This window comes from Panicum virgatum, chromosome 8K (genome assembly GCF_016808335.1).
Source record: "Panicum virgatum strain AP13 chromosome 8K, P.virgatum_v5, whole genome shotgun sequence".
Classification (NCBI taxonomy): domain Eukaryota; kingdom Viridiplantae; phylum Streptophyta; class Magnoliopsida; order Poales; family Poaceae; genus Panicum; species Panicum virgatum.
The window spans coordinates 5,111,582-5,135,001 of NC_053143.1; the positions used below are offsets into that span (position 1 = coordinate 5,111,582).

The 23,420-nt window shown below is 47.5% G+C and overlaps 4 protein-coding genes across 5 annotated transcripts; 2 read left to right on the forward strand and 2 right to left on the reverse strand.

The window, feature by feature from the left end:
- Nucleotides 1-242: 242 nt before the first annotated feature.
- Nucleotides 243-4,464, reverse strand: LOC120645344 (citrate-binding protein-like). The gene is made up of 5 exons (XM_039922144.1): nucleotides 4,249-4,464; nucleotides 3,402-3,810; nucleotides 1,413-1,481; nucleotides 349-482; nucleotides 243-248 (listed from the first exon to the last, which is right to left on the reverse strand). Exons 1-5 carry the CDS (start codon nucleotides 4,462-4,464, stop codon nucleotides 243-245), a joined length of 834 nt encoding a protein of 277 aa, XP_039778078.1.
- A 2,083-nt stretch (nucleotides 4,465-6,547) lies between these two features.
- LOC120643670 (abscisic stress-ripening protein 5-like) lies at nucleotides 6,548-7,538 on the reverse strand. The gene is made up of 2 exons (XM_039920112.1): nucleotides 7,177-7,538; nucleotides 6,548-7,036 (listed from the first exon to the last, which is right to left on the reverse strand). The coding sequence occupies exons 1-2, from the start codon at nucleotides 7,369-7,371 to the stop codon at nucleotides 6,848-6,850; spliced, it is 384 nt and encodes a 127-aa protein (XP_039776046.1). The 5' UTR covers nucleotides 7,372-7,538; the 3' UTR covers nucleotides 6,548-6,847.
- A 4,875-nt stretch (nucleotides 7,539-12,413) lies between these two features.
- Nucleotides 12,414-15,182, forward strand: LOC120643671 (syntaxin-61-like). The gene is made up of 7 exons (XM_039920113.1): nucleotides 12,414-12,636; nucleotides 13,534-13,647; nucleotides 13,806-13,919; nucleotides 14,025-14,182; nucleotides 14,369-14,459; nucleotides 14,609-14,674; nucleotides 14,899-15,182. The coding sequence occupies exons 1-7, from the start codon at nucleotides 12,583-12,585 to the stop codon at nucleotides 15,007-15,009; spliced, it is 708 nt and encodes a 235-aa protein (XP_039776047.1). The 5' UTR covers nucleotides 12,414-12,582; the 3' UTR covers nucleotides 15,010-15,182.
- Nucleotides 15,183-16,668: 1,486 nt separating this feature from the next.
- LOC120643672 (guanyl-specific ribonuclease pgl-1-like) lies at nucleotides 16,669-22,314 on the forward strand. Of its 2 annotated transcripts, none has more exons than XM_039920114.1 (9): nucleotides 16,669-16,760; nucleotides 19,190-19,314; nucleotides 20,460-20,540; nucleotides 20,633-20,721; nucleotides 20,794-20,868; nucleotides 21,019-21,077; nucleotides 21,160-21,219; nucleotides 21,528-21,776; nucleotides 21,866-22,314. In XM_039920114.1, exons 2-9 carry the CDS (start codon nucleotides 19,192-19,194, stop codon nucleotides 21,952-21,954), a joined length of 825 nt encoding a protein of 274 aa, XP_039776048.1. In that variant the 5' UTR covers nucleotides 16,669-16,760; nucleotides 19,190-19,191; the 3' UTR covers nucleotides 21,955-22,314. The 2 variants fall into 2 exon arrangements, with proteins under 2 accessions (XP_039776048.1, XP_039776049.1); XM_039920115.1 differs by having other exon boundaries at nucleotides 16,705-16,760; nucleotides 19,174-19,314.
- Nucleotides 22,315-23,420: the final 1,106 nt, after the last annotated feature.

Consider the following 23,420-nt stretch of genomic DNA (forward strand, 5'->3'; position numbering starts at 1 on the left):
TGACATGTAAGACGAGAGACATTTAACAATGTTTTTAATCTTATAATAAATTTGAACTTACCTGTAAATATTGCTCTCGGGTCAGCTTCAACTCTCTAGCCTCAGGCTTTCCGATCTTCTGCTTTAAGAAATGTGCACAATAGTTGATGACGCACTGGACTTGCGCCTCATAATGCATGTCCTTCATGAGTTTAATGCATCGATTGTGAGCCGCAATCGCCTCCCGCTCCTCATATCTCTTATCACACCTGTAAAAATCCTGCATATATAGACGATGGATCATGTCATTATTAACAAAATGTTCAATGAATGTGATGTATTCACCATTTTTTGCCGGAGAAAACTTACCCAGAGCTCGCCCTTTACCCGCTCCGCCTTGTTCTCAAAGGCTCTGCCACTCCGATCCAACTGATCGTTGTTGGCGACGATGTAGTGGTCCCACATCCAGGCCGGCTCGTACCGTCCTTGATAGTGGACCAGGCCTGGGAAGTGGTCCATGCACAAAAGACCCAGGATGCCGTTGACCTTGCGTTTGTGAGCACCGCCTCTGAGGACAGTCTAACTCCTGCAAAAGTGATTAAGAGAAAATATTAGTTTGTATCGTGATTTTCGAGTTAAGAAATGAAAAGGTAGTAATAACATGTCAAATTATTTACATATCCCCGCAGAATGCGTTGTCTGATGACCTCTTCTCTCGCACGATGGACTTCACCATGGTAGATCCACCGGGTATAGTTTTCCACAAACCCATTTGTGATAATGTGTTTACCCATAGTGAGTTGTGATTGATGAATTCTATTTTGACACTTGCTGCATGGACACGGCATTCAACTCTGTCCTCTATCAAATGCCTTTTTTAAGAAGTCATCGACCTTTAGAGCAAACTCAATATACTCTTGGTCGCTCTGCCAGCCCTTGTACATCCACTCACGGTCATCCATCCTTTAACATACGAGCGAGAAATTTTAAAATCGATTTCATGTACACAATGTCTAACAAACTCTAATAGGTGAAGATAGGTCCTAATTCCACCCCAGGCTGCGTAGATATGGTTGGTTTTCATGATCCACTCCTAGCCGAGACAGAATTTCGGCAGCACCCCCCCCGCTGCTCTCCAAATACACGTCCTGTCAAGGAGACTGTGTATCCGGAGAACAACAGGGAGGTGATGCCGAAACTCTGCCACAGATCAGAGTAGATCATGAAAACTAAACATATCTACACACTCTTGGGCTGTCCAAATAGCGTGGACAATTCGAAACAGATACGGATATAGATATGCAAAGATTTGCATATTCCGTACCGTATCTCTTTCGAACGGGAGACGCCTAAGTTATGTGACCTATGGGCTTATGTCGCTCACCTATGGGCTTATGCATAACACGGAAAGAGAGGTTTCTTGTGCCGCTCACCTATGGGCTTGACGATGTGCGCGGCGTGGCCTCCTTTTCCTTGTCCTCCTCTCTCCTTCTCGTTCCAATCTAATTCCATCAATTACAACATAAGTATAGGTCAAATTTTCAATGCCATGACTCACAAAAAATTAATGTCGGAGTGCGGCGGAGCAGCTACCACCAAGGGCTGTGTCGGGGTGCGGTGGGGCGGCGAGGCAACGGCCCAAGACGCCGCGGGACAGGGCTGCGACGGAGCCTGGGCGCCGGCAGGGCGGGGCGGCGCGGAGGGCACCGAGCCTGGGCGGCGCCGGGGCAGGGCCGCACCGGAGGGGCGGCGTCGGGGCAAGGCAGGGCGAGGCCGGTGGGGCCGCGCTGGACCAGGGCTGCACCGGGGCGGGGCGCACCGGGCCTGGGCCAAGCCGGGGCAGGGTCGCGGCGGAGGGGCGGCGCCGGGGTGCGGCGGGGCGGGGCCTGGGAGGAAGAGCCGGGGCGGGGCGGGCGGGGCCGGGGAGGGAGAGTCGGGGCGGGCCGGGGCCGCGCCGGCGAGGCGGGGCCGGGGCAGGGCTGTGGTGGCGGGGCGGGCGGGGCGGCGGGCTGGCTGCGGGACGGCGGCGGCGGGCGCGCAGGGGCGGCGGCGGGGCAGGAGCCGCGGTGGCCGGCGTCGGGGCGGGGTCGGGGCGGCGCGGCGTCGGGACGGGGCGGGCCGGCGTGAGAGAGTCACAGAGAGTGAGAGAGCAAAGTTCGTCGTGTGCCAGATCCAACTGTTCGCCGTGTGTCCTGAATCTGGGCACACGGTGAAGCCACAATTTCACCGTGTGCCATATACAGGGCACACGGCGAACATTTTTTTTAATTTTTAATTGCAAATATTTTTTTTAGAAAAATAGAATTTACACGTAATATCAGCGATTTGCCGTGTGCCTAGGTTATGTCACACGGCAAACCTAATTTATTTTGTCCCTAATTTGTTTTCCAAACATGATTCATTAAATTTAACGAAATGTACATTGCAAAGTATTATCAAATTAACTAAACATATCATATGAAGTGCTTATTTCAAAATCTTGTATTTTTTTATGCATGTATATCTCAATTTGAATATTCCCACTTTAATTTTAATAGTACTAAAAAAATCAAAAAAATGGCAAACATTTCAGAAAAATATCATGATTCCACATGAACTACTATTATGTGGTGTATTACCCATAGAAAAAGTTTAGAACCCAAATTATTACTTACAAATCGTTACGCATACACACGTAATTAGAATCTTTTAAAGTATATGGATCTTTTGCGGAGAAACAACAGTTTATAAGCAGCGTTTGTGAAAAAAGAAAATAATCCAACCAAATTTTTACCAGAGACTCGATATATGATGACATGAGATCATGACAATTTTCATAATTTTTAGTTCACATTTCGATTTTATATAATTTGTAAACGATTATCCATAATATTTGTATTCATGGCCTTGTTCAGAGGATTCGACCGGTTCATTTTATTTTGCCTTGTGCAAAAGGCTCAGCATACGGCGAACCTTCTTCTTTGCTGTGTGCCTAGAAGCAGCACATGGCAAACTCTTACGTTTGTTGTGTGCCTAACTCCAGCACACGGCAAAGACGACGACGTCCACGGGCCGTTGGGATCGGTTAACGGGGGCCATGACTTCGCCGTGTGCTGTCCCAAGGCACACGACAAAGAAGAAGGTTCGCCGTGTGCTGGGCTGTGGGCACACGTCGAATGCTGACGGCGTTGAGCTGCAGCACATGGCCGTTAACGTGGAGCCCATTTCGCCGTGGGCTGTATAGTGGGCACACGGCGAAGTCTCGAGTCGCCGTGTGTCGGGCCTGGGGCACACGGCGAAATCTCGAGTCGCCGTGTGCTTTATGTTCGTCGTGTGTTTTGTTCTCGGCGCACATCAAATGGACTGTTCACCGCACATCAAATGGACTGTTCACCGTGTGTCCGAGAAAAAACACACGACAAACCTTGAGGCACACGGCGAACTCGCGGTTTCCGGTAGTGACGGCTTGGTGTAGACGGCGACGTTCTTCCAGCGCGACTCCATGCGCCGGGACGGCTGGTGGTGCGACTGCTTGTACACCCCGAACTTGAAGTAGTGCTCGGTCCCGCCCTTCCCGGGGGCGATCAGCCGCCTCTCGCCGTCGACGAAGACCGTCACGTTCCCCGCCGCGACGTCGTGCACGACGTTGAGCCGCACCCACCGGCCGTACACACCGGCGGCGACCACCCTGCTCAGGTCGTGGTAGTAGGTGAGCCGGCCGTCGTAGACGTGCAGCATCAGCGTGGTGGCGTGCGTCGCCGCGCCGAAGATCTGCATCACTGACGCCCCCGACGTGCCCGGTGGGACGAACGCGTCGCCCTCGAACTGCCACACCTCGGAGCTGTAGATCTTCTGCATGCACGAGCGAGCAAAAGTTACATCACTAGTAGTTCTTCCGTTCCAAATTATAAATCGTTTGACTTTTTGATCCCAAGCATAATCACCCATCTTATTCAAAAATTAGTGCAAAATATCACTTTTTTATTGTGGTTTTCTTTATCAATACAAGTTCTTTAAAAATGATTTCAATTTGACTATGTTTACACATTTTTTTAAATAAGATGAGCAGTTGTGTTAAGAGTCAAACAATAATTTAGACTGAATGGATAGAAAACATGCTATCAGTCCAGCTCAAAAAGTATTGGGTGGAAGATGGCCTAGTACTAATTGTATCATTATTAGTACCAGGTCATGTTGGTGCTAGTACGCGTACTGAAGATCTACGAGGAATGGAGAAGAGATTTTAGTTTATTTCTTGTCGATCGATCGTTGAGTTGAGATGGTACGTACGTCGACTTTGATCTCGGTGCGGGCGCCGCCCGGGTGGGAGGCGCTGATGGGCTTGTCGGTGGCGAAGACCCACATGCGGTGGACGCTGCCGAACTGCTGGTAGCGCTCGCCGAGGGGCACGTCGTAGGGCTTCTGCACCACGAACTGCGACTCCGTCAGCCTCACGCGGATGAAGCCGGCGGTTAGGTGCGCAGAGCGGCCGGCGCCGGCCGGCATCGTCGGCGACGCACTGATGACGGCGAGGTAGACGAAGCAGCAGCCATGTTTGCACGTGCCGGTGCTGGTGTGCCGCCGACCGCGGGACGCATCTATTTATATATTAAGTGCGCTCGGTTGCGTGGGTGGTCGGCGTACACCGGCGGTGGTTACCACGGCGGCGGCGCGCGTCGTGTTCGTGGCGACGGGGACGGTGGTCGGCGGCCGGCGGCCGGCGGCGGCGCCACGCCAAGACAGCAGCACAGCAATAAAAAATGCATGCTTCGGACTTGAAATTGGACGGAGCCACACGGAGATCTCGAGAGGGGTCCGACGCCCGGAATCGATCCGTCCAATACTGCAGTAAGTCACCTGAATCGCACTGAATCGCTGACGGTCATCGGATCATACGCTGACAGTGACAGTGAGGATCCATGGAACGCGACCGCCGAGGCGCCGACGGCAACGGCCATGTCCATCATCCTTCTTGATTCGTTCATGGCGGGCCTCGATCGGCCTGGTTAAAAATGGCCGGCGGGCAAGGCCCACATGCCTGTTCCCGGGGCTGGCACCGTGTTAGTGAGACGATAAAATTTTTAACATTTTCTGTTATTCGTCACATTATTATTATTATTATTATTATTATTATTATTATTATTATTATTATTATTATTATTATTATTTGTATTTCTAAATACAGGGGTAGAGCCAGCGTGAGGGCAGAGGAGTCTCAAGCCCCTCTATTGGAGGCAAAGGGGAAGAAGGAGAGAGGGAAAAGAAAGAAGAGGAGGAAGAGTAAGGAGTGTCCTTGGTGCGGGACTGGCACCGCCACTAACGGCGAGCTAATGCAATAAGGAAGCAGGACACAAACGTATTGTAACCATGCAGGGGAAGTATTGGAAGCTAGACAATCAAGCATTGTTTAGGTGGTAATTATATTACTATATTAGTAAAAGAAATAGGGACGATCAAACTAACTCAAGGTTTAACATCTTGTACGTCTCAAGAATGGGGCAATTTATTCTATATCTTGCGACTTCGTCGGCAAATTACAAAGATTATATTGTTTCAACTTTCAATTCCAAGTAGTCTCGTGACTTTAATTACTTTATGTTTTAATTTGATGGAGACAACACGTCCGCAACCGTAAAATCCTAGCTAAGAAGCGATGAGGCATGCCGTAACTTAAAGGTCAGCAGCCAATTCAATGGATACAACATATCTTTTTGACAGAATAAACCATTGCCTGCACTTAAAGCAATCGCCCTCCATTGGAGCTACAAAAAAAGGATGATATGAAAAAAGAATATATTTTCTACAACACAACAAAGAGGAGTACTTGGATCGCGATGTTATTTTTTGAAAGGTCTTCGATCGCGATGTTAACTACTTGAATCCTCATAACTTTTCTCATCCACAAAATTGTCTTTTTCACTTCTTTTCTGTTTGATGAGATATCAGAAATGGGTCAGTGCAAATCAAAAAATAAAAAAATCTGCGTGGGGGCAGGGGGCAGGAACTCCATTGGATGCAAAGGGAAAGGAGGAGAAAGGAGGGAGAAGAAGAGGAAGGAGGCCCACCTTGGTTCTGGGGCTGGCTCCGCCAGTGATTAAGGCGTTGGCGTTCGTGTGCCGTGTGGTGCGTGTTCCTTGCAGGATGTATGAACTCAGCAACGAAGAAGATTTTTCGTATTTTTTCTAAATTTATTTTAGAAAATGAACCGCTCTATTGTATCAATGATACAAGATGTGCGCATCAGAACATGTACAGTGACCTTGCCAATTTTATAATCCGTATCTTAAAGGTGCTTATGAGAGTAGGATTTGCGTGCTTCTATTTATAGGGATGAGGTATTTCAACATTGTACCTGATGTAATGTGCAATTCGAAAAAAAATCTTTTCAGCAGAGCAAATATATATTAGTGTTTGTTCCATTCCATCCGGCTAACGCGATCATCAGAGATAAGAATAAAGCGCCAAGAGCTTCAATGTTTTGCTCAATGTAATAATCTTTCAGCAGGTTTATTCATTTTTTAATTTGGGATATAACTATAATTCTTTTTCCTTCAAGAAAGAAAGGAAAAAAATATACGGCGATTGCACGGAAAAACGGGTGTAAAAACTTCCACGAGTTGATCATCAGGATACAGACACTCAACCACAGACAGACAGACTGGGAGCCACACGTGCATCGCTCCCGGTTATTCAACGCAATTACGGACGCAAAGAAAAATCAAGCACGTACAGGCCGGAACACACCTCGACGCGCGGGCCCCACCTCTCAGTCTCACACAAGCAAGCAAGCTAAGGGTCCGGAAGGGACTTATTGCGAAATCATGGCCACAATTATTGGAGCAAGCAGGTGGGTGCGCGGCGGCCGGGCCGGAGCTCGCTTGCCGGCGGGTCAGCCGAAGAGGTGGTGGTGCTTCTTCTCGCCGCTGGCATCCTCGGCGTCCTTGTGGTCCTTCTTCTTCTCGTGGTGCTCGTGGAAGGCGTAGCCGCCGGCGCCGACGGCCGCCGTGGCGGCGATCTCCTCCGTGATCTTGTGCCGGTGCGCGTGCTCCGGGTCCTTCTTCGCCTCGTGCTTCTCGTACTGCCCAAATAAACAACAATATCATCACAAATCCAGCAGAGGATCAAATAGCATCAGCCAGTCAAGTTCGTTAATTATTGTTCATGTCACGGCCGCCGGCCGGCGACCACCAGACGACGAGTCACGGACGGAGGACGTACGAGCGCGAAGGCGCCGGCGGCGATGGCGCCGGCCTCGCCGAGGTGCTGCTTGTGCTTGTGCTCCTTCTCCTCCTTCTTGTACCTCTCGTACTCGCTCTCGCCGGCGGCCACGGCCTCCGAGTACCCGCCGGCGGGCTGCTCCTCTTCGTCCTTCTTGTGCTGGTGGAAGAAGTGGTGGTGCTTCTCCTCCGACATGGCTGCGGCCTAGCTAGCTAGCTAGCTTGTCAAGCTGCTGGTGTGGCTAGCTAGTGTGGCTTCACTGGGAGTAGTACACTTGGCTCGCTCTCGTCTGTGCATGACAATAGGATGGTTGGCCTCGGGGTTTTATAAGCGACGGCACGGCTAAAATGACCTTTGGGATTAGGATGACTAATGTGAGTAGGATAAAGATGGTATTAACACGCTTCGGGGTTGGAGAACTGTAAAAGCATCTCACCTAATACTCTATGGAAGTGTTATTGGGATATTCCAATAACATCTAATTGGGGATGCTTATTGGGGACTGATGGAGATGAGCATGTCCAACAATTCCCCAATAAATATATCCCTTATAAGATATATAGGTGGCCAAATGGGCCGCCCGGACGGGCCGGGCACGGCGAGGCACGGCACGCCGGGGCACGGCGGCGCCGCCGTGCCGGCATCCGGGCGCGGGCACGGCCCTACGAGGGCACCGGCGTGCCGTGCCGTGCCCCGGGGCACGCCAGCACGCCAGGCCGGGGGCGGCCGCGGTTCGCGCGGGCGGTGGTTGGGGAGGTGGCGGTCCGCGCGGGGGCGGCGGCGTCAGATCTGCGTCAAGGGACGACCGGCGCAGGCGGCGTCCGGGGCGCGGCGCCGCGACGGTGGCGTCCGGGAGGGACGACCGGCGACGGCGGCGGCCGGGGGTGACCGCGGTGGCCGGGGAGGCGGGGATGACCGGAGACGGCGGCGTTCGGGGGCGTCGGCGGTGGACGAAAGGCGGGGATGCCCAGCGGGGGCGCGGCGGGCGGAGCGGCGACGGCGGTCGGCGGCCGGGGGAGGAGCGCGCCGTCGCACGCGAGAGGGACGGGGGAAGCCGGGAGGGAGAAAGTGTGAGTATTGGGTTGAAGGCCTGAAGATTTGATTAGGGTTTCATATGAGTATTGGGCTGTTAACGGACCGCCTTCGTGCCGACCCATTAACCGGGCCGGGCCCGTGCTAGTGCCGCGGGCTGCTTCGTCGGCCCAGGCACGGCCCGACGCCTGGCACGGGCACGGCACGGGCCCGAATGGCCACGGGCCCGGCCGTTCTCAGGCCGTGCTTTCTCGGGCCGTGCCCGTGCCGGCCCAGCGGGCTTGGCCCATCTAGCCAGCTATAATAAGATAGTATTGGGATGTTCCAATACCACTTTCATTGATTATTGGAAGAGATGCTTTTACAGTTCCCCCCAATACAACTAACATATTGGGAGAGACAAAATTCTCCTTTTGTTTGAGGAAAGCTGAGGTGAAGTATTGGAACAACTCAATAATTATTGGAGAAAGAGATATGTTTTGGGAAATTGTTGTAGTATATATTCTTTCCAATATTATCAGTTCATTAGGAAAGGGAGACTGCTTGAGATGCTTTAAGAGGCATGCATATACTTCATATATATACCTATGGCATACTTCCCCCTCTTACATGGAAGTCATATTAATTTTTAATTTTAAAACTAAATATAACTTTTATCGGTCAACAGCGATAATACCAACAATGCAAACTTCTTGAAGTTATGTGATACTATCTATCGTATATGCGACCGGAATTCATCTTGTTGCATCCTATGATGATTTTGTTTCGAATCATTCTTTTGTTCTGGTAAAATAATTGTTGCCCCTTATCTAGGGAACAATTTATTTTTGTTCTCTAACGAGATTTTTTTTTGTTTTTTGATGTTCTATTTGTGAAAATCAATTGGAAGCTTCTTAAGATCTTATCCAGGCCACATCACCGGTGTGCATGCCAAGTAAGAAAGTAGTGGATGGGGCGCCACGTCATTTTGGACGGTGCGTCCCAACGACCAGGTTGCTGCCGGATCCAGCGAGTAGAAGCAGCCATCGCCAAGCACATACACCTTGGGACTTAGAGTCGTCATTTGAGTCATCAGAGCGTAGAGTATATACTCCCACCGCCTGTACGTGTCGGCGAGCCATGAAGGAAGTAGGACACAGACGTATTGTAAGCATGCACAATAAAATGCAGGGGAAATATTAGAAGCTAGACAAGCATTGTTTAGGTGGTAATTGTATTAGCAAAAGGTGTGGTAAAACCAAGGATCAAACTCCATTTTTTTTTGAAAGAAAGGGATCAAACTAACTTTAGGTTTAACATCCTGTATGTCTCAAGAATGCAGCAATTTATTATGTATCTTGCGACTTCGTCGGCAAATTACAAAGATTATATTGTTTCAACTTTCAATTCCAAATAGTCTCGTGACTTCACTTTATGTTTTGATGGAGATAACATGCCCGCAACCGTAAAATCCTAGCTAAGAGAATAGATGATGAGGCATGCCGTAACTTGAAGGTCAGCAGCTTGTTCAATGGATACAACTTATCTTTCTGACAGAATAAACCATTGCCTACACTTAAAGCAATCGCCGTCCATTGGAGCTAGAAAAAAAAAGGATGATAGAAAAAAGAATATATTTTTGATCGCGATGTTATTTTTTGAAAGGTCTTCCATCGCGATGTTAACTACTTGAATCCTCGTAGACTTTTCTCATCCACAAAATTGTCCTTTTCACTTCTTTTATGTTTGCTGAGATATCAGAAATGGGTCCGTGCAAATCAAAAAAAAATCTACGTCTCAACGCACTCCAAAGTTTGTGATTCTCTCACATGATTAAGCCAGATATATACATGCATGTGGCGTAAGCTTTTATCTAGCGATTTAATGCCGTCAATATCTGAAAGCCTATACGATTACATTATAACCAACTTGAGATCGTAAACAATGAAATTATTCCTTCATTTCAAATTAGGCCGTTTGACTTTTCTGACCCCAAGTTTGATTAGACATTTTATTCAAAAATTTGTGCAAAATATCATTTCTTTTGTTATTGTGAGCTGCTTTATCAATACAAGATCTTCAATAATGACTTAAATTTGGCAATATTTGCACAAACTTTTTGAATAAGACGAGTGGTCAAATTTAAAATTAAAAAAGTCAAACAAACTACAATTTGAAACAGAAGTAGTAACCAATAATAACCATAAAATTTTCTAAATTTTGAGAGAGAGGACGATAGTCCTTTATAAGATTTTGGGAATTATTACAACATGTTGCTTCTCATGTTTATATGTACCACCGTACTATATATAGATATAAATGCATCTTTTTCCTTTAGCTAAAGATGAACATGATGCAAATCACAAGCGACCTGCAAGTTGTCGGCCACTTGTTCGAACACCAAAAATATCTCCCCCAGACGATCAATATATGAAGGCGACTCTTCTCCTATCAATCATGTGTTCTTAATTTGTCGGCATTGCATTGCAACCACACACAGGAACTTTAATTTTGCCAAATATGTGTAAAAGGTCAAGGTAGTTGTTGCCTGTGATTCGGGTCAGGTAACAATTTGTGCACATGTGGTTGAGTAGCTTTAGATTGGATGGACGGCGTGCATTTATATACTTTCATTTTTTCCCAGCAACATTGTGGAAAGAGCATATAATTCTGGTGACTCATAAGAAAAGGTTCTAGTTAGCCTTGGATCAAATTGATTGAAATAAAATGGCCACTCAATCTCAATCTAGTATAGGAATTATCGTATTCCATTTTTCCTACTCCCTCCGTTCCAAATTATAGGTTGTTGGATTTTTTTTAAAAATCAAGTTTGACAACACGTCTTATTGTAAAAATCTATATAAATATAGTCAAATTTAAGTTATTCTGGAAGAACTTGTATTAATAAAGCAAACCACAATAAAAAAATGATATTTTGCATAAATTTTTGAATAAGATGAGTGGTCAAACTTGGAGCCAAAAAAAGTCAAACGACCTATAATTTGGAACGAAGGGAGTAGTTAACTATTGCAGCAGAAGATCACGCATTGATCCAGGATTTTATTTACCTCACAATGTTATCTTTTTTTTGCGGGTATCTCACAATGTTATTTCCAGCAGATATAAAAGGACAAAGGCATCGAAATTAAAGGACGGAAAGCAGAAGAGATGGACCAAAACAAGCAGCATGTGTGCCTGCATGCATGCTTGGATCCAAAGCAAGGTGTCCAAATGTTCCATTGAGCAATAATGCAGCGAGTATGCAGCGCCAACAACTCCATTATTATTAGCTGTGCAATTGAGAGAGTTAGCCCTACTCCATTTCTTTCCAAGTGTCATGGAGCGATTGGGGATTGAGCAAGTGCGATCGATCCATGTAAGAGTTGGCAAATAATTTAGCGAGCTCTTGGCTATATTCCATTGTCGTATCATCCTAAACCAATCTGATAACCATCTCATATAATAACAGTTGACTATGTGTGGACTGTACCATTTAATGCATGATTCATCTTTCATCTCTTATTCTCTCACCAAGTGTATTGGAGTCTGCGTTGCAGCTAGCTTACAGCAAATTGTAGCTTGCAGTCTGCTTTTCCTCTCTCTCCCCTCTCCCCCCTTCAACTCGGCATTATTTATGATGTGGCATTCCATTTAACACGCCTAAGTCACCTCATAGTACTTGCTCTAAGGTTGCAGTGGGCATGCACGGATGGATGAATACCTTGGCTGTAGACATTTCGTAGCATCCTACCTGCTCCATCGACGCTACTCCATCACGCCCCGCCTCTAATCTTCAATAGCATATTACTCATCTCTCATACACTATATGTTTTATCTCTTCATCACCAATAACACTTTTATAATTTTTAGTAGCCAGTACTATAGCAGATTACTCAATGGATAAGATAAAGGAAGAAATTCCCTACATTTGAGCATGTGAGAGGTGTGTTTTGGTGATCACTAAAAATATATATTTGGTGGTTGGAGATGGAATTTGTAATCTACTGGAGTACCTTCCATTATTGAAAGGGCAATTTTTTTATTAGAGAGAGAGATGACCAAATCCAGCCCGCCCCAACCCACAAACCAGGCCGAATTGGCACGGAGCATGCAGCCCGTGAAGGCCCGCTCCTCACTTCTCCGGCCCATCGCGAGCCCAAATCGAAGCCCACCCACGTGACGCGGGTCTCCTGTGTCCTGTCCCCTTCCGCGCGATGCCACCAAACCGAGCGGAGAACGTAGGCGGAGGCAGGGGAGGATCATCCTCAATGCAGCCGGGATCTCCTCTCGACCCAGCTCCGGCCAGTTGAATCCGCCCGGCGCCACCTCCGCCCGGCGGGCCTTGATCGACGGCGGTTTGCTGAGGCCGCGGCGCTCCGGCACTGCCATGAGAGGATGACCCCCGCGCAGGATCCGTTCTACATCGTCAAAGACGAGATCCAGGACTCGGTGAGCCTCTCATCGCCCCCACATTGATCGTTCCTTCCGTTGCTTGCATCCGCGAGCGCCTCGTTCGATGCTCTTTCGTGTAAGGAGCAGGGAATCATGCAGAGTTCCTGGCGCCTTTTCATGGGTTACTTTTTTTTTTCTGTATGGAAGTGATTCTGACGCGCAGCTTGTGAGGAGAGAGAATGATGGGGGAGTTTACGGCCTGTTTGGTCGATGTGCGCACTTGCGTCTGGCTGCTTATGAATCTGGAGAGCCCAACTCCGTTTGTTGCGCTCACACGCTTTCTGTCTGATTCATGCGTTCTTGGCTGCTTAAATGTTAGAGGCTCAGCAGATGTAGGTGGTTGGGTATTGGCATTTGGGATTGGATCTCATTTGCCAGAGTTCGCAGCTCTGCTTCGATTTGTTAGCTTGTTCTGTTTTATTGCTGTTCATGTTTGCGAGGCAGTTGCGCGGAATACAAGTAGGTGGGTAAATCAGAAGGATGCACGAATCTGAGGTGGGGAACTGCTTCTCTTGAGCGTAAGTACTAGCAGTACATGTTGATCAGTGGATGCACACTATTGCCGTGCATTACCAAATGGCTACCATTCTTCTTCAGGGAAGCTTGTTTATGATGTCTGATTATTACCTGCATTTGTACCATTTGGGGTTGTTCGCTTTAGTTCAAGTTTTAGTTTATGCATCCGCTCATGCATTCTGTTCTACTCACAGATGTTCGGAACCTATGCTGATTGTACACGAGAAAAATTTGAAGTATTAGCTTTTCACCAGTCCATCCAAGTTACTAAGTCAGATACATTATCAATCATATCTCGATTCCTCAGATTAGTACATTTTCCCCTAACATTTATGATGCACACAGCTAAAGTTTTCTTCTTTCCCTGTCATTGTATAGATTGACAAAGTGCAAGATACTTTCCACCAATGGAAAAAGACCCCTGAAAATACTGGAGAGTATGTGCATCTGACCAAAGAACTATTAACCAGCTGCGAAAGTATCCAATGGCAGGTACATTGAATTGTCTCAGCATTTGTGTTAATACCATTCTAATTCCTCTCTTCTAAGTACCAGAATGATTATCGTAAATTACAATCTTATTCTTTTGTCATGTTGCTGCTGCCATGGTTCATGACTTACCTGATGCCTTTCGTGAATTTTTTAATAAGGTGGATGAATTGGATAAGGCAATTTCAGTTGCTGAGAGAGATCCAGCATTCTATGGACTTAACGAGGTCGAAATTGGGAGAAGAAGAAGCTGGACAAGCACTGCACGTAACCAGGTATTTTTTGCGCAGGATACTTCTCAGTGCTGCTAGCATGTTTAAACCATAATTTTGCTGCAATAGCATATCCAAGGTGTCTCATGAGGTTGCACATGGCATAAGGTGCTCTCTTTAAGGCGGAATGTTGAATCTGGAAGGAAAAAGATTTTGCTTGGACATTCGGCCAACCCCTCTGAATCGATCAGATCCAAGAAGCACATTTCACAAGACAATGACGAATTTATTGCTTCAGAATCTGATCAGCAGATGCTCCTGATAAAGTAACTGCTTCAAACTTAGCCTCTTGTCTTGCTGTTATGTTGCTCAAGCACCTATTTCACGCATTAATCAAACTGAAAGTGTTCGACATTCTGATACATTGAAAAATATTGGATGTACTGGATGTCGTCTTCAAAATAACATTTTAGCTTTGTTTTTATTGGTACTTATATGTACATCTTTAATAGGCGACAAGATGAGGAGTTGGATGCGCTTAGTGCTAGTGTCCAGCGAATTGAAGGCGTAGGTCTCACTATACATGATGAGCTTGTCGGGCAGGTATTCCCTTGTTGTATGTACAACAATTCTTATGGACACCCACTCCCTCGTTCCCTTTTTCATGCAGAAGTGCATATTCTACTGTCTTTTTCATCGAACATTCAAACCCTTCCTCGTGGCAGTATTTACATTCTGTTTCCATTGTTCAGGAGAAGCTTTTGGGTGAGCTGAACCTCGAGATGGAAACTACTTCAAATCGGCTAGACTTTGTGCAGGTTTGTATCTTCTGCTCCATCTCAATACCATTTGTCATGAGCTTTCTTCATCCTTCCCCCCTCATTTTCTCAACAGTTCAGCGTGCATCTCATGAAATTGCATGTTTGCCAAGGTAGTATCACTTAGGGATCACAAAGTAGGCGGACTATGCTTTACCCCGTTTCCATTGACTTCGGATCAAGCTCCGCAGTCTGAAACTACCCGCTTTTTTGTTTGTATGCAGAAAAGAGTGGCTATGGTCATGAAGAAGGCCAGCTTGAAGGGGCAGATCATGATGATTGCGTTCCTCGTGATTCTTTTCATTATTCTTTTCGTTTTGGTGTTTTTGACTTGAGATATAGGTGTGAGCTGGGTGTAATTCTTAACCATATCGAGTTCAGAACGGTGCTGGATGAGCAAAATTTGAGCCATCCATACAACTATACAGGTGAAGACAGTAAGCACATGTTGTTTGTAAAGATGATTGATAGTTTGGTCATAGTAAAGAATTTTATCCGTGCTTCAATATTTCAGCTAAAGATGCAACACTATAAGCTGTCGTGTATTCAGCTACGTTAATTTCTCTGTTGCATGCTTGCTGAAATGCTTGTTGGCACCACGAAAGCAATATTCCGTCATGTCAAGGACTGCACAAAAAAATACCTCACTAAATTATTTTTTTATGATACTATTTTTCATGAAAACACACATTTTTTACACCATGGAATAAAATTTAAAACGAAACAAGGGCATTAATTGAAGGAAAATGATATGTGAAGGAGAACAGAGTAGTGGGCCAGAGAGCCCACAACAGGTTCAGCCCAGAATGCCAGAGAAACAGCCTAGACCATGACATTCGAGTTATATATATTGTCCTAAAATTATCATGCTGCTCTAGATTTGACTACTACTTGGGTTGCAAAGCTAGTGATATTGTAATAATTTATCATACATTAGTTTTCATGGTTAATCTTTGAGACTGTGTGTAAGCGTACGACTGTTCCCTGCAAAAGTGGAATGCATCGTTTCAAAAAAAAAAAAAAAAAGGTGCTGCTGCTGGTGCTCCTTGCGCCCTGCGAAAATCCCTGAATTTTGTAGCAGATACTTGTTTCCTGTGGTACTAAGTTTTGTAGCAGAAGATGTTTGCGAACCTGTTCCCAGTTTATCGGCGGATTTGTGTCCTGTTCTGCTATCCCATGTTTGTGCGATTTTGCCAGTTGCGTGCCTGCTGGAACCCTGCATATCTGCAATGCATTTGCCGTTCTGGATGTTTTGGTGACCACTGTCGCACTGGTTTGGTTTGGCTGGCGAGAAAGAGAACGCGCGGCGTGCTTGCTGGTCATTTCGAAATTGCTAGGTTATTTGATTCAGAATTGCACACACTGTTGGCTTCAAGCTTTCCGTTCAAAAAAAAAAGGGTTTAAGCTCGGTTTGAAGTTGGGTTTCCGGGATATTTGTAGGAAAATCAAATTTCGCTGAAAGCCTAAACTCATGTAGGTGGATTTGTTTTATCTTCACGCCCCGGCTAGGCGTATTCTGGATTTCTATGTTTCGGTTTTGGGCTTGGGCCAACTGGTTTCGCTTGACGTTGGCACGGTCAGCCCAAGGGGCCCTACCCAACCCAGGGCCTGCGCAACCTCCACACGCGACAAAAAAAAAAACAGTGAACCGCGGCACGTGAGCCACCACCTCACCTCCTGGAGCCCACATCTCGCGGGCCCACCTGCTTGTGACGCGCCGCTCTCCCCTTATCCTCAAACCCCAACGCCCAATCCCACGCGCCCGCTGCCCCCTCCCCGCACCCGGTCTACACACCCTCCCGGATCCGCCCCCGCGCAACCGCTCAGATCAACGGCCCCGGCGCCCGCCACGTGGACCCCCTCGCGCGCCGGGTCTAGCCACGCCGGAGGATAACCCGGCGCCGCCACGCGGCCCGGCCCAGCCAGCAGCAGCAGCGCACGCGGCCGCCGCCTCCCTCCCCCGCCTGTGTTGTGAGACCCCCCCCCCCCCCCCCCCACCCCACTCCCCGCGCAGCCAGCCCAGCCAGAGCCAGGAGGAGGAGGAGCAGGAGCAGGAACAGGAGCGGCGCCGGGCGGAGCACGCGAGGTGAGATTTCCTTCCCCCCCCACTCCTGCTTCCCCCTCCGTTCCGCCTCGATTCGGCGCGGGTCCGTGCGATTGGGCCGGGCGGCGGCGGCGCTCGCCGGGTCGGAGGCTCCGGGGTTAGCGGCCCCCCGCCGTTGACCGGGCGCGCCGCGTCGGGCTGTTGGGGGCCGCGGATTCGGTCCTCGCCTCGGGGGCGCACCCTCCCGCTCCCCACTCGCGGGCGGCGTCGCTGTCACGGCCTCCTCACGGGAAGTGCGGATTGGTTTCGAGCCGATGCGTCTCCGTTTCGTTGGCCCCCCGAAGGGATTTCGGGGGCCGCGAGTGTTCCTGGTGGTGTCGGATGCGTCGTTCGTTCTAGGCGCCCGCGATTGCTGCGGATAATCGGCTCCGTCGTCCGAATCGGCTGCTCATTTCGTGATTTATTTGTCGCCTGAGACGTTTTGGGGGGCTGGCCGGCTGGGGGGGGGGGGGGGGGGTTAGTTTCAAGGTCTGGTTTCAGTTCAGTACTCTTTTCTACTGTCACCGCACTGTTCCGTGCGTGAGTGCTGTGAGGTTTCCTCACCGCTTCCCTGAAGGAGTTTCTGGGAGGGGTTTTAGGGGCCGCGGCCATTTCTGGTCCCGGTGATGCTGGATGCGTCGTTCTAGCCTTGTAGGCGCGCAGGTCACCGAGGAGGATCGGTTGCGTTGTCCGATTCGTGTGCTTGATCTATCGCCTGCGTCATTTTAATGGTGCAGTGGGGTGGCACCGGCCACCGGGTTAGTTTCAGGGTCTTGGTTCAATTCACTCTGTTCTACACTGTCACCGCACCGTTGGTTGCGGGCGCGCTGTAAGCTTTCCGTACTGCTTCCACAAATGAATTTCTACAGGGTGTTTTAGGTGCTGCGAGCGTTTCTGGTCCTCGTTAGGCTGGCTGAGTTGTTCTAGGCATCAGCGTTACCGAGGAGGTCTGTCATCCAAATCGTATGCTTAATTCTTGATTTATCACCTGCGGCGTTATAGGAGTGCGGTGGGGGTGGGTGTTAGGTTAGTTTCAGGGTCCTGGTTCAGTTCAATGCGTGCGCACTGTAAGCTTTCCTTACTGCTTCAGACTTGGGACAAATTCTAGACCTTTCGTCCCTGTATCGTCTATTCATGTTTCCCTGTTCTGTTGGTGTAGGGGTTCTGAATGCTTGTAGCTTTTTCCCAAACATTGCCTTTCTTTGGCACCATAAGGGGCAGTTATCTGATGTGCTGCTCAAATAACCTGCTTTGTTGTGTTCAAGGACAGTAGTTTAATGTCCTGCTTTAGTCTGGAATATTTCACGGTCAAAACAGATTGCAGTGTTTCAGGGTTACATCAACTTCAAGCCTTTATCTACTCGACAATAGAGTAAAAGTTAATAGACTAGAAAATTGGGGGTTATTGTTGATCTGCACTTCTCCTTTTGAGCGATGTCACCCCATCAGTATGGTCTCCTGTCGCCTCTGCCCCTATTTGAAGGTTGTTGTTTGTTTAGCTTTGCCTACACCTGCCTAGGATAATGACCATCAGATTTATAGATATCAGAAGTACTTGTGTGATTTGTTCTGACTGAACATTATCAGCATGTAATGAGTCTGTCCATAGTTACAGGATTCGGGGTCGATGCCTCGTCCCACGACCCGGGAACGCCGTTCCGATTCGAGGATCGGGGTCGAAGAGGGTCGGTGTCCCATTCAAGGTTGGATCGCGTCCCGGTTTGAGAGGGGTCGCGGCCCCATTACTAACAGATTTAATTGGGATAAAGAGGTTAAGGACAGTGGATCAGTGTGGTTTTTATTAAACAATGAGAGTACGTGTAGCATGATCTAAATGTACTTTTTTATACGTTTCTTATATGCTTGTGCAGATTCGTTTCTTCATTAGTAGCACATATATATAGTTTTTGTCTTTATAAAGACGTGTCGACCCAAAGATATCGACCCGGATGAATTAGGGTCGTGTTCCATATAATAATTTATCGTTCCATAGAGGTATACCCCCTTCGTACCACAATTTTATAAAGTGACTACCCTCGACCCTCGACCCTGTTCCTCGACCCGGTCGACCCAAGGACTTTGTGACTATGGTCTGTCATAGTTCTGATATTTATGAGTTCCAGGAAAAGCTTGATATGGTATGACTCATTGAATGTACTGTAGATATAGTCTGCTCCATTTTATGACTTTAAACCCTCTTCACTTATGGTTCTTCAAAGAGATGTGCGTGTCATATTGAGCAGTGCCTGTACCTTTCATCTCTTACTTGTTCTTTAGTTTTGTCTAGAGTGCTGTCTGTTTGATTCATATGCTGGGTTTTATATAATTGGTTTGTGCCCGCATTATTTCTGTATACTTTAGGGTACTCTCTTCTTAAAGTACCTCGTTGATGGTCCATTCTATATCATGCTGAGAATTTTGTCGATTTGTAGGCATGGATAGATACCACAGGGTAGAGAAGCCTCGGAATGACACCCCCATCAGCCAGAATGAGATCAGAATCACTACACAGGGGAGGATGAGGAACTATATCAGCTATGGGATGTCGTTGCTCGAGGTGACCTCATTACTATGGTTCCATTTTGGCTTTATTGTTATCTGGCATAAAAGAGCATTGATGTTTTGTATACCATGTTACCATGCTTTAACAATTGCTGTGAAATGTTTGCAATTTGACATTATCTGAAGTGGGAATACTGGGGGTATTTTGCCGTGTGCATGCATATGCTTTTACTTATGAGTAGTTCTGCCTTTTAATGATTGTAATGAACAATAAAATTGCTCACCTGCCTGTCTCCAAGTACTTATTGCTATATGTACATTAGGCAAATGGTAAATTTGTTTGTCTTAATTTCCTTCATTGAATAATCTCATTTTGTTCACATGTCAACACACAACCTAATCACTATTAAATATTAATTGGGAAATCTGTTACTTTGCTTTTATTATGGCATAATACATGGTTTTCCTGCCATTTCAATACCTTCATGGCCCTTCCTGTGTTCCTTGTTCTTACTTCTTAGTGTTTATTTTGTTGCACTTCTAAAAAATTGATCTTTTCACCTGAACAATGTGATGCTTGTGGATCAGAAAATCTGTTACATTGCTGTTATGATGGCATAGTACATGGTTTTGTTGCCATTCTAATACCTTCATGGCCCTTCCTGAGTTTCTTATTCTTAGTGTTCATTTAGTTGCACTACTTCAACTTCGGTCTTTTCTTCTGAACCATTTGAAGCTTACTTTTTTGGTAAAAAAGATACAAACTTTTATGCAGTTCACATTATCGAAGGATTCTATGAATTGTTGTCATTTTGTTCAATATTCATACACCAAATGCACATCTCAATCAAAGACACCTTTGGATTTATGACTTGTATTTTGCCTACAACTCTGCTTTGCATTACTCCCAAATAGATTATTTCACCTGAATTATGTGAAGCTTCGCCAGTTTGATAAAAAAAACAAATTTGCAAACAATTCACATGATTGTAGAAATGCTGCCCTTGTTATTTGCACTCATTATATCTTCATTTCGTTTTCTCATCATCTTCAGAAGATCTGTTTATTGGTTAGAGGCCAAAAATGCTATACTGCCTTTACAAATTCTCTGTGCAGTAATATTTTTTTCTCAAGCACTCTCCATGCAGTAATCTTAACACAGTTTACTTGATAGATGACCCATCCCTTTTACTTTTACAGGAAAATGGCCATGATGAGATTAGTATCAAGGCCATGGGACGGGCCATAAATAAGACAGTTATGGTTGTGGAATTAATCAAGGTTGGTCTCAGTAGCCTTGTCTGCCTTACAATACTGCTATTAAAATTTCTATAAATGTCTGTTTTTGAACTGGCACTTAACTGTTCATCCAGAGAAGAGTTGGAGGTCTTCATCAGAACACTGTTACTGAATCTGTTGATATCACGGACACATGGGAACCTTTGGAAGAAGGCCTTCTTCCGTAAGGATATGCTTCCATTCCTTCAAACTAAAGGAGATTTTTACTGAGACACTAATACACTTGTTTACTCAGACTAGAGACAACTCGCCATGTATCAATGATTACCGTGACCCTTTCCAAGAAGCCTCTGGATACATCATCTCCAGGGTAAGCCAAAAAATTGTCCTCTGGCAACAGATCTAGAAGAATTTAGCACTTGATCACTTTGCCTTTCCTAATCCATAAATGCTTGCTCATTGTTTTGTAACCTTCTGTCAGCTTGCCTGCTCACTGTTTGTTATGTTTGATGTTGTAAAGGTACCAGCCACCAATCCCAGCTGAAGAGGTGAAACCTGCTTTCGACTATGATCATGAAGGTGCATTCTCAGTTGACCTTCCTTACTATTACGATGTTGTACTTAGGATCACTGCATAACCATCTTGTTCATGGTATTTCAGAATCCTACCCCCCTGGTCGTGGAAGAGGTCGGGGTGGTGGGAGGAGAGGCAGGGGAAGAGGTATGTTTTTTCTTGTGTCTTCTATACACAGCAAAGTTTTGGCAATAGCATGCTAAATCACCACACTTGCTAAACTATAATACAAGCAATAGTCATTGTTTCCTGTACTTGCTACTTGTGGCTGCTTTCTACACCTCCCATTGTAATACTGAACAAGCATAGCTGCAGTTAATGTTTCAGTTTGGGTCTCCGATCCATAATTTACGGAGCAAGGCTGCCTTATTTTCTGAAGAGTGATGAAATGCCTATGAAGTTAATTAGGAGGAGATGCCTTCTTTTTTGTTAATTCTTGAATGCTGAGTGTGCAGGAATGAGCAATGGCCCCCCTCCACCTGCTTACGGCTACAATGAAGAGTGGGAGGAGGAAGGAGATTATTACAACAGAGGGCGTGGGAGAGGGAGGTCGCGAGGTAGAGGAAGGGGGCGTGGCTTCTATGGAGGCGGCAGGCGCGGTGGCTACGGCTACGACTATGGTTATGGCGGCAGGGGCGGGTACTATGAAGAGCAGGATGAATACTATGACGAGCCTGAAGAATATGGCCCGCCCCCAGGCCGTGGTAAGCCGTCTAATAATAAGTAGTACATGTTCACGTAGTTTTTGCATGCCTGACTTCTCATGGCTTGTGTTCTGTTGTTGGTTTCACAGGGCGTGGCAGGGGAAGAAGGGGAGCAGCTCCCTGGCGCGGGCGCGGTGGCCGTGGGCCGCCACGTGGCAGCCGAGGAGGCTACTACTAGCCGTGAAGCGAGACATGCCAAAGTGTGTGTGCTCTGAAGCTGGCACTGACGTGCGTGCTTCAGTTATCATTAGCGTTTGCTATCCGTGCTCTTCTATGGAGCTCCTGGACCGGAATGGCCCGTAGGCCCTCGCTACTTTACTTCCTGCTGCTGTGCTGTGCTGTGCCTGTGCCGACTCATTGGGCAAGTTTTTGTGGCTCGCTCGTGGTTTTGTAGCTAGGTTAGCGAGTGAAGTTACACTCGGTAGTGCAGTGTTTCTTTCCCCACCCATCCAGACGACATGACGCGAGATTGTTTATTCTCCTGTTAATCGGTCATCTTATTTCGTATGGATGCTGAATGCAGATAGTTTCATGATGATCCTCTTGTCTCGATTGGCCATGGCCGTCATACTGGGTTAAGCTTTCCCGGTGGCGGGTTCAGGTTGTGAGCATAAGCTGGAATGGTGGAAGTCCACGGGTGTGGTGCAGATATGCCCGCCATGCTGCAGAAACGCTTGGAAGCTTCCGACACCATGCTGCAGATCCAGAGCACCTTGCAAGGGTAATGCTGTTGGTTGCATGGTTACCATTGCTTGTGTGATGTGAGCATAGTGGCGTAGCATGAGTCCAAATCAACCACCAAAGCTGCATTGCTTGGAACGAATGAACTTAAGCCTCACGTCTCGATGCCGTTTCTTGGAACATTAGACTTATTACCAGTCGTGTGGATCAGCAGTGGATGCGGAGTGGATTAGCTAGTCACTTCCAGGATTTTGTTTTTTCTTTCACGGAGTTATAAAAATGGGCTTTCGTTCATCATTTCCAACTAGGCTTCGGCCCGTCGCAAACAACGATCACCAGGCCTTTTTCCTGATGCGGACCTGGCCCATCCCGTCGACCCTCTGGCCCACTGCTCGGCCCCTCTTCCCTTCCCCGCCGCGCGCCGGGCACGAAGGTGTCGCCGTGTCTCCGTCGCGAGTTTTTTTTTTATTTTTTTCGATTTATCAAAAAAATATGTCGTTATATTTTTTTTTTCAAAAATGTCACCCAGCCGCCGGTTCATCCAACGGAAGGTTGTTACCGCCGGATGAACCGGCGTTAGTCTCGTACCGCCGTTTGAATCGGCGGTAACCAGCCGGGCCCGTGGGCTGTGGTGGGCCGGATCTTACCGCTGGTTGAAACGGCGGTAGGTGGAACTTACCGTCGGATCATCCGGCGGTAAGTACCTACCGCCGTTTCAACCGGCGGTAAGGTCCGGCATATTAATGCCGCGCTCGCCCGCTCCCCCAGCGCCGCCGCCCGCTCGCTCCGCCGGCCGCGCGCCTCGTCAGGGCCGCCCCCCGCACGCACGCCCGGCCCCCGCGCGCCGGGCTTTGGCCGGCGGCGCGGCTCGCCGGCACTCCCCCGACCGCCGCACCGAGGCGGCGCTCGCCACTCAGATCGCAGGTAAATTTTAAATTTTAATTTTAGCAATAATAGTTGGTA